The 9,788-nt window shown below is 35.4% G+C and overlaps 2 protein-coding genes across 11 annotated transcripts; one reads left to right on the forward strand and one right to left on the reverse strand.

The window, feature by feature from the left end:
- The first annotated feature begins 399 nt into the window (after positions 1 to 399).
- LOC101260247 (uncharacterized) lies at positions 400 to 6,057 on the forward strand. Of its 9 annotated transcripts, none has more exons than XM_069287073.1 (8): positions 429 to 608; positions 1,756 to 1,932; positions 2,766 to 2,921; positions 3,715 to 3,958; positions 4,047 to 4,388; positions 4,498 to 4,596; positions 5,311 to 5,468; positions 5,613 to 6,057. In XM_069287073.1, exons 3-8 carry the CDS (start codon positions 2,835 to 2,837, stop codon positions 5,805 to 5,807), a joined length of 1,125 nt encoding a protein of 374 aa, XP_069143174.1. In that variant the 5' UTR covers positions 429 to 608; positions 1,756 to 1,932; positions 2,766 to 2,834; the 3' UTR covers positions 5,808 to 6,057. The 9 variants fall into 9 exon arrangements, with proteins under 9 accessions (XP_004243407.1, XP_069143178.1, XP_010323762.1 ...); XM_069287075.1 differs by having other exon boundaries at positions 436 to 608; positions 1,843 to 1,932; XM_069287074.1 differs by having other exon boundaries at positions 598 to 1,755; positions 1,843 to 1,932.
- A 782-nt stretch (positions 6,058 to 6,839) lies between these two features.
- On the reverse strand, positions 6,840 to 9,035 carry LOC101267826 (protein trichome birefringence-like 42). Of its 2 annotated transcripts, none has more exons than XM_004243772.5 (4): positions 8,455 to 9,035; positions 8,145 to 8,319; positions 7,709 to 7,887; positions 6,840 to 7,525 (listed from the first exon to the last, which is right to left on the reverse strand). In XM_004243772.5, exons 1-4 carry the CDS (start codon positions 8,874 to 8,876, stop codon positions 6,979 to 6,981), a joined length of 1,323 nt encoding a protein of 440 aa, XP_004243820.1. In that variant the 5' UTR covers positions 8,877 to 9,035; the 3' UTR covers positions 6,840 to 6,978. The 2 variants fall into 2 exon arrangements, with proteins under 2 accessions (XP_004243820.1, XP_069143172.1); XM_069287071.1 differs by having other exon boundaries at positions 8,145 to 8,307; positions 8,455 to 9,022.
- Positions 9,036 to 9,788: the final 753 nt, after the last annotated feature.

A 9,788-nucleotide genomic window follows, 5' to 3' on the forward strand; every position in this document is an offset into this window, starting at 1 on the left:
ACAATTTAATGCATTTTTTTCTAATCTTTTAAAGTATTGGAATTTTGATTTTGATGTGGTTTTTGATATGTCAAATTTACTTAAATAATTTTTTTAAGAACATTACATTGGTTTAATATAATGTAATAATAAGTCATAGATTTGAGTTTTGAATATAAAAATATATTTTATAGAGAGCGGCTTTCTTTCTATTCAGCATAAAATAATACTTTCTCTGTCCTATTTAATTGTCTATTTTAGAAGTGATACACATATCAAGACATCAATAATTATTATAAGTTATTTATAATATGTTAATTTTATTCTTAACTTAAAAAATTATTCTACTTTTTAACTATAATAAATATATTTTTTAATTTTAAAAACATGTATTACAACTTAATAGTAATAAAATTCTTTAATACAAACTTAATGGAGATGTGTCAAGAATCCATTGAGGAAAACTAGGTGAACAACGTCTGTACACTTTTATACGTTTCAGAATTTTTCCAATTCAAGAAAACTATCTTACCCACTCCATTTCTCTGTATCCCAATTATATTTTCTACTTTTTCTTTAGAATCCATGTTATAAAGCTTGATTCTTTTGTGTTTTGCTGAAAATCTTTGGTAAGCTCTTCCACTTCAGCTTTAAAAAATCATTTTTTCTTTGTTTAACACAACCACTTTTTGTCTTTCTAGGAGTATTCTTATATTTGTTTACTTTTTGTTGATAAAGATTCCACCTTTTTTGTATCTCTGTTGTTATTTGTATACATATGTAGTATAGATAGTAAAGATTGATTCTTTGTAGGGCTGTGCTTCTTGATCAAGGTAATAATGGTTTTTTCTTGTGTTACTGTGAAAGAAATAGTTTCTTTTTGGCCTTTGCTGTGATTTTTTGCTTATGTGAAATTGTTGGGTTTGGGTGAAGTAGCTTGCATTCTTTCCTTTTGTGTGTGATTGTGTTCTTAGCTTTTCTTGGAAACTTTGTATGAGCCTAGTTTAGCTAATAAGGAAGCTCTTAGACCCTCTTGACTTTGGATGACCAAAATGGCTTTGGAATCTAGAAAACAAGAGATGAGATTGCCAATAAGGTTCATCTAATTACATGAAATTGTTAGCTTGGCCTATTTTAGTCTTTTAGAGCACTTTTCTTGGTAAAAAGATGTCTTTGGAGCAGCTCTGAGTTTTATATGCTTAAGGCATTGAAAAGCGACTCTTATAAGGAACCTCTTGGATGCATTTTGTTTTTGTGTGGTAATGGTACCAGTTTACACACCTCGATTAATTCCCCTGGGATGCAATTGGCTGCAGCAGTAAATTATATAAGAAGTTCCTTCTGTTCCCTTCTCTGTTTGTCTTAGGAGTCTGATGTGCTGTTGGTTTTGTGAAAAAGTGGACGTAAGTGTTTGAATGTCGGAATGTAGGGAGTTCTTAACTGGTGAGCTATCAAATGGCTACTAGATGGTTAGACCTTTCAGACCTATTTGCATATGTTCGACCTTAGATGTCAAAAATATCAATCAATCTGTTAATTTGTTGATCATCCTACCGTATATGATGGTCTAAACATGTCTCTGTTATCAGATGAACAAAATGAATATAATGAATGAAGGGGCTTATGCTGTTTGAACTATCTGATAGTTGAAATTTTTATTAAAAAAAAGTTTCTACTTGTGTGGTGATTCAAAGGCATGATATATGTAAATTTGCGAGTATTGCAAAGTTGATTCTATGAGCGCGGGTGTTTGATTTTTTCTGCCTGGCGATTCAGGTGGGCTGGCTCATTGGTATTCCAATTTTAAGTGGCTACACAATCAATTTTAGGCTGGTCTTGTTTCTAATTCTTACCTAATTCCAGTGTTGCATGCTGAGAAATACTAGTTGAGAGAAAGGTTGTGATTTTCCTTGGAAGAAAGAGCTGATAAAATCTGTCTTTAAGGGAAAAATGGTGAGGCCTTGTCACACATTTAATATGAAATCATTAGAAAGTAAGGTTGACACTGAAATTTAGATATCTCTGTTGAAATGCTTCTTTGTGTGCCTTAAATTCTGTTTGCTTCTGATATCAAGAAGACTTGTATATTAAGTAGGAGTACTGCATTGCACCATGGCCTCTCCTCTTAAAAATTTTTCTCCATCTCGCATCCTTGAACTAAGCTGAGAACTACGAGATTAGAGGGTTGTGAGGAAATTCGAGCATAAGTTTGCAAATGCTTTGGTTACACAACTTCATGAAGCCCTAGCAGGGTTTCTGAAATTGCTACTCCACTATGAACAGTTCGCTTAGTCTCTTGTTCAGCATGAAAAATATAAAAGACAAACCCTCCCATTAGTCCCTAGTGTCTGATTGGGATATTTGAGGTAGATCAAATTATATCTTATTTTACCATTTAATCTAATATTTGGCTATCTAAATTTAGCTCAATCCTCTTTACCCATTATGTTTGTTTGGAGGAAATTTGTTCATACAATCAATTTATCGGGATTTTTATTTTTGATAACTTGAATGAAAATATCTAATTAATGTGGAAACATTTAAAACTACAACACTCCACTGTCTCAGTATTTCCAGATGGAATTTGGCTGACATGACATTTGGTGTCTCGTTAAGAAAGAGGGCCTCCGAGTTAACGTTAATAGTCATGAATTATTAAAAAATTCATTGTTTTTGAAACAGATTGGATTTGGTTTCTGAATTAGTCCAAGAGAATCTTATAATTCTGTGCTGTTCATAAAAAATCCATCTTAACAGTGCAAAGACTTGTCTGAAATTTTATACAGTTGGGAAGCTGTAACATCTCGCAATACTAACTTGATAGAATCCCTGTGAAGTTGAGTACCTATTCTGCAATGGACTTGAAATCTATATCATGGGTTGGAAACATATACCAAAAATTTGAAACGATGTGTTTGGAGATGGAAGAGGCTATGTACCAGGTGAACTTCATTCTTTCGAATATACTTCCCTACTCCCTATTTAGTTATTGCTATTTGTTACTGGTATTTCCTTAAGTTAATTTGCTTATAGCTGAAATCCTTCCTACTACTCAACTAATCCTATTCGGCATCCAGTGGAGTTCAGCCCCAGATCTCTAGGTATGTCCCAAAGAGATTGCATCCTGCATGTTTCTATTTAGGCTGTTCCTTGGGTCTTCTTTTTCTCCGGGATACACAATGGGTAATCTGTGACTTGGTTTGTTGCACCTTTTCACTGATAGATGTGGAGTTTGATTGGAGGAAGAGTGTAAAAAGACTGATTGATACCTTCATTGACGTTACCTTCCTCTATGTAGTTACACTCTCTGTAACAGTTTGGAAATGTTACACGTTGGAACTTACTCAAGGGTGATGGGAACAAATGCAGACATCTGATGGACCATACCATCAAAAAACACTCTTACTTTTGTACCTCTAGCTCTACCTCAACTGGCAAAGAAGTGCTGTTCTGGGGTAGCAGTACTGCTATTACAATCGTATCTTTCATTAAATGGCTTCTCTCTTTTGCTGTATGATAGTTGTAGTAGTATGACAAATGACAAACATCCTCATCATGGTATTGAAACAAATGACTGCATATCAGCATGCATCATTAACAGTTGTCTGTTAATTTTGATCAATAACATCTCTGGGTCTGTTGAAAGGTTCTGAAATTGTACTGCCTATTATCCACCCTACTAATTTCAATCGAATGGGTTATAATCACCATAACTGAGATTTTGACCATTTACAGGACACTGTTAAATATGTTGAGAATCAGATGAACACTGTTGGTACAAATGTCAAGAGATTCTGTTCTGAGGTGATGCAAGATGTTCATCCTCAATGTAATATTGATCCTGTGAAAGTCGCAGCTGCTGACTTGTCTCTTAACCCTTATGCTCACTATGAAATTGACAAGAAGTTGAAAGCAAATCTTAAAGGAAGTGCCAGAGGTTTTAGTAACAAATTAAATGATGACACTCAAGTGATCAAGGGTACAAACTGCTGATTAATCACCAACTACTATTTAATCTCTTTGGTCAGACAGATCTGTTAATATTATTTTTTTTCCTGAGATCTCAGGTAAAAGCAAAAGTGGAGGAGTCTATAAACGTCAAAATGTCGGAATCAAAGAAATTGTTAGAGATAGCCACCTAACTAAGAAGCCTAATGCTATATGTCTTGCGTCAGGGGATGCGCTAAAATTATCTTCAAGTGCTGAGGTTAGGGGTGGTTTTGAATTGGCATCTGATCATGTGACGCTGACTTCAGCCCTGGCCTCAGTTAAAGGATCTGATTCTGGAGAAGTAGCAAGTAAAGTTTCCAATCACGTCATACAAACTAATGTGTCTACAGCTGATACTTCAATTACTTCTGAGGCTTCTGTCATGATGTCAGTTGAATCTGTTGGGAAGAAGCAAACAGGTTCCAGCTCTATCTCAGTTGGTGGCTTTTTCACTGGATTCTTGTGGTATACTGTCTGCAGTTCTCTTCTCTTATTTGTTCTCTGTGAAAACTTCTATATTGGCAACAGATACTTGTACAAAAGAGTTAGCTTGTAATACAAGATTCAAAACTAGCAGTGATGTTCGGAACAATTTAGCTAACGAGGAGATCGATGAGTCCCATGAAGGTACTGACTGATTCTAGCTACTCGAATAGCTAAAACTGGAGAAAGATCTCTCTTCTCTTTCTGTTCCCATTTTGCTGTGTAATACTGATTCAAGACTGACTGATGTGTGTAACTTCTCGGAAAGCTATATACCATGTGGTAAATCGTCAGATGTTATAATTAATTACCCAAAATTATGTTATTATAGCAGAAAATATACAGTGGATGAAATGTCTAATTGTACTAAATTGGCACAACTGTAAGAGTTAAATCAGCCATCAAAAGTTGGTTCATCTCAGTAAGGCTCACATTGATTATACCACTGTAGTGCATATTCATGAGAACCTGCAGGAAGTCAGATGCTTTTGTGTGCGCCAGAGATCTGGGAGTCAGTATGTCTATGTATCATTTATGTTTATTAGTCAATATAAGGTTATACAGTTGCACTTTCACCTTTTTTCCCCTGGGAATTTAGAGAAAACTACAGTATCTTCATCACTCTTCCTCCATCCCAGCAAATAAATGTACTCCACGTCCAGGTTACTCGCTCTGTCAAGGAAAAATTAGAAGATCTCTAAGTTGTATTCCTTCTCCTATCCTATTCACTTAAGATAAATTGAATCGAAGGGATGCTTGTGAAACTAACCACATGCCTGCCTTTCAGTTCACTTCATTGTCTTTTGGATTATTATTTTGTCAATTCTATCTCTATGACACCATTGTTCTTTCTTACAGAAAAATCAGATAATTTGTTGTCCAAGTATGACAGCATTGAGTCAGATTTGGAAATTGTTGAGAAATTTGATGAATTCCAGTTGAATGAAACATGTGTGCTGGTTGAAGAGGACAGGATTCATGTTCCACAGGGTCCTGTCAAACAGAAGTCCTATAAGGTTGATCCTCTATCTTCCTCTCTCTTATATATTTCTTTCCTGTATTTGTTCCTTCAGTTTGCTTTTTAGGAGGAGCAGAGCGGGTTCTTTGCTTAAATGCATCTTTTAGATCTTTGTTGACTGTTTCTGTCAATATTTTCTCAGAAGAAGCTTCGGGATGCTTTCTCCACGAAAAAGAGGTTGACAAGGAAAGAGTATGAACAACTTGGAGCACTATATGGAGATCAACAAATCAAAGTAGAGTCCGAGGACAAGGTGATGCCTGTTCTTGCCATGAATTCAAACACAAAAATGTTGTCTGCTAATGATCATCCTGAATCTGAGTGGGAGATTTTATAGTTCTGATTATACTGTAATTAGCATTGTTGTTTGTCCAATCAATCCATGGCGTCCTAGAGAGTGATATATTATTATGCATTATTTGCTGATAAACGTGCATTGCATATCAGCAATCCGTTCCTCTAGTTGAGCTAGCCAGTAAATTATACGTAGTGGTACCTTGAAGAAACCGATCCATATGTCCATCTTGTAGCCAATCTTGGCAATCTCATAAATTAACGTATATATGGGAACTTTTTACAGTGTCAAAGCCTGTCTTGAATGAACTTATTCTACGTCATTGATTGGTTTTTGGTATGTCAAGGTACTGTAGTTCTTCTACTATCTGTCTCGATTTGTTTTGCATTTTATATTTAATGTTTGTGTGCTTACATCAGTAGTAATAACTGCTTAATTGCTGGAGGGTATTGTTGCACCCTGTAAAGTGCAACTTTTACAATAGCTCATGTGGTATTCACATGAGCTTTCCAAAGATGACCTAACTAAAGCAGTAGTTGCAAGAATTGATTTCCATAAATTTGGTTAATCCTGAAATCCTTATCGTAAATCAAGCAGATTTCACCAAGTAATTGCACTGCACAGTATAACTAACGGATACAAAGAAGAAACATTTTCATAATACCACTCCTTCTGTAGTTCTGTTCAATTTGATTTTGACTTGACACGGAGTTTAATAAAATAAAAGAAGACTGTTGAATCTTGTGGTCTTATACTAAAGATGTGTAGAATATACCAAATATAAGTTGAAATTAGAGAGTTGCTAAAAAAGGGAACTGACATTCTTTTTGAAACGGACTAAAAAAGATAGTAAGACCAACAAATTAAAACGGATAGAGTATTCTTAATATCATCAAAAGATGTTAATGTGAGCTATGTAAAATTTATGGACTTAATTGGAACAACATATACAAGTAAAAATATTTGTCCTACATAAATGCTTTGTGAGGTCAATGTGAAAAGAAAGGAAACAATCATCACACACAGTTAGACTTTCATATGAATGTTCAAAAGTTCCCTCAGAAGATATCTCGCTTAGGCTAGCAGGAAGAATCCAATAGAAATATAAAATCACATTTGACCCATTATATTGCGGGTTGAAAATGGGTTAATGATGGGTGGGTTAAGCAAATATGGGTTGAAATTGCCATCACTACCCACGCTAATACAACAACTAATATAGCCTACTGATGATACGTCTCTGATTTTCAAGAGACCAATGTGATAGACTAGGGGAATCAATGGGGTGATCCAAAAGCAGTGATGCATATAGTAACCGATTCCATGTATCGGGCATTCCAGGCAGGCACCAATGGCTGCAATCAGAAATACTCTGTGGTGGCTTTAGTTTCCTCTTTATCAGTTCTTGTCCTTTCTTTTTGGCATAGACTGATGGATGTGCATCTACGCGGTGCTGTGAGAGCTTAGTGATGTTTAAGTATCTTACAGGGACTCTCATTTTTGACAATGTTCGATCAACAATCTTCGTCAGGGTCTCGGAAAAATCTGTTACATATGACAGATCTGTGATTGGTTGTGTTTTATTGTAGCATCCGTTTTGACTTTTGTGTTCTGGGGAAATGCTTCTGAAGAAAACTGTTGTTTTTGTCAAGTTAACATTCTGATCTATCCAATTTGCCCAGGTTCTCATTGCCACCTCAAATGCTGATTCTAGCTTCAGTTCATTAACTAATCGTCCCTTGTACTCGAATAAGTCCCACCTGCATGCAAAGTCTATTTATTTTAACATGTTGCACCAAGTAACATGTCTCATTTTTTCGGTTAGTTTACTAATCTCACTTTTTACAGACAGTGCCTATATTCATCTGATAGTTTGAAAATTCTTTGTCAGCATTGAGATGTTATATTCATTAGCTTTTAAGAAAGTTCATTAGTGAACTTACGCCTTGAACTTCCCACGATGCACCCACCAATGTCCTGTGTTGAATACCATAATGTCAGCTCCTTGCCAATGCTGAGACGACAAATCCAGTTTCTCCAGCCTTAAAATTTTAGGAGCATTCATTGAGTCGAACTGGACAAGAAACGGGTTCCAATAGAACTCTACAGTAACATTGTAGTCCTAGAGAAGTAGAAAATTGACTTTATATGAGTATGAACGTTCAAAACAAAGAGTGATTTCAAATCACATGTATTATAACATCAGATATGTCTGAGAAGTGCACAAAAATAAAATTCATGGTGTTCCAGATGCAGCGGACGTGTGCATGTGACTGTGCATTATTGCACCAGTGTCGTTTTGCCATGCATTATTGCATCAGGGGCGCCGGTGCCTGTGAGGTACTTGCATTAGAAAAATAAGTCCCTGAGTTGATTTACCTTAGCTTTGAAGACTTTATAGTAGCCACTGCTAAAATCAAGATGGGTTCTTGAAGGAGGAATTGTAGAATAAAGAAGACACGCGAGAGATTCCCACTGGTTCCTGTTTAGTGAATCTCCAACTATGATGACCCTCTTGCCTCTAAGCCTCCTCAACATATCTCTGCCATTGAAGCTGATATTTGTTCATAACAAAAGAGAAAGAATTTAACTTTTTATACAGTGATCATGTAAAATCCTTCACACTTGTCAATTAAATCCAAAATAAAGAAAAGAGTGAAACAAGAAAATGAACAAACCATTTTCCTACCTTGGGATCACACAATCATGAGCTTCCCAAGACCAATTTTCATAGTCAAAATCAGGCCTTCCATTCTTCTGGCAGCTCACTTGTTCACTCAAGAACGGACATTGTGATGCTTCATAATATGGGCTTTCCGTTGATTCATAAATCCATCTTCCCTCAAATATGTTGCACTTGTTCCTTCTGTTTTTATGTATTATATCCCCTTCATCTTTTCCTCTTCTTGCTGGTTTCGAGATCTCAAAATTTCCATGAGTCGAAAAGCTATCATCTAAAGACGAGGCCACATTCAACATGGCATGTCGCAGAGCCCTGAAATTTACTGCCTCATTGTTGTGCTTCAAGTATAGCAAGAAAATGAAGCAGCTAATGAAGCTCCCGAATGCACATAACATCCATTTCTGTGTGATTTTTGAGCTGGTTTCCATGTTGATTCTTGGTTTCTTGTGTGAGGAGCAGTAACTAATATTAATGATAAAACATAGAACAAGTGGTTTGCAGGTAAATTGGAGTTGTTCAAGGTGATAATTTGTGAAGTTACTTACAATATAACTGTACTTTGTGACTAGGAAAATGGGTGAAAAACTAGTCAACTACCCTTCTGCTTTCTTCTACAACTACTTGTCCTGAAAATGACCTAAACAATTTTCGTACCATTTTCCCTCTTTGCTAGTAGTATTCAAGTGCACTAACTACAATGTTACAGGCTATTTATTTACGTACGAAAAGGAAATCAAAATACCAAATTACTATTATATCATTCTTTCCTCATTTTCTCTATGGCATTATGTGAGGTAATGCTTTTGCATTCATGATAGTATGGACCTATTCCCATTAAAAATCTCTATAAATAGATAAAGTGCTATAGATGGATAGTAAATCAATGCAGGTGCAGATGAAATTTCAAAGAAATAGGAAAATTGACTGACAGAGAGAAAAAACATTTTTAGAAATATTGCCAATTATATGTTGAATTTACTGGAAAGGGTTTCATTTTCTGTTGTGATTTGTGTTTAATGTTGTCAATTTAAACTTTCTGTAATAATGGATGATAAAGTTTAGTTACTTTAATCTGATTTAAAAAAAGGTTGGTTTCTTGACTTTACTGTTTTGTGAATCACGTTCATATGTGAAACTAATACTCATTTTTATGGGAATAACGTCTCTTTAGTTTTCTAGACGTTATGTGGTTTAGCATACAAATTAGTTTCAGGTGAATTCTCATTTTTATGAGAATAACATCTCTTTAGGTTTTCTAGACGTTATGTGGTTTAGCATACAAATTAGTTTCAGGTGTCCTAAGGAACCTAGTTAACGTGTTAGGTGACGATTCCAATTCT

Source organism: Solanum lycopersicum, chromosome 7 (genome assembly GCF_036512215.1).
Source record: "Solanum lycopersicum chromosome 7, SLM_r2.1".
Taxonomy (NCBI): Eukaryota; Viridiplantae; Streptophyta; class Magnoliopsida; order Solanales; family Solanaceae; genus Solanum; species Solanum lycopersicum.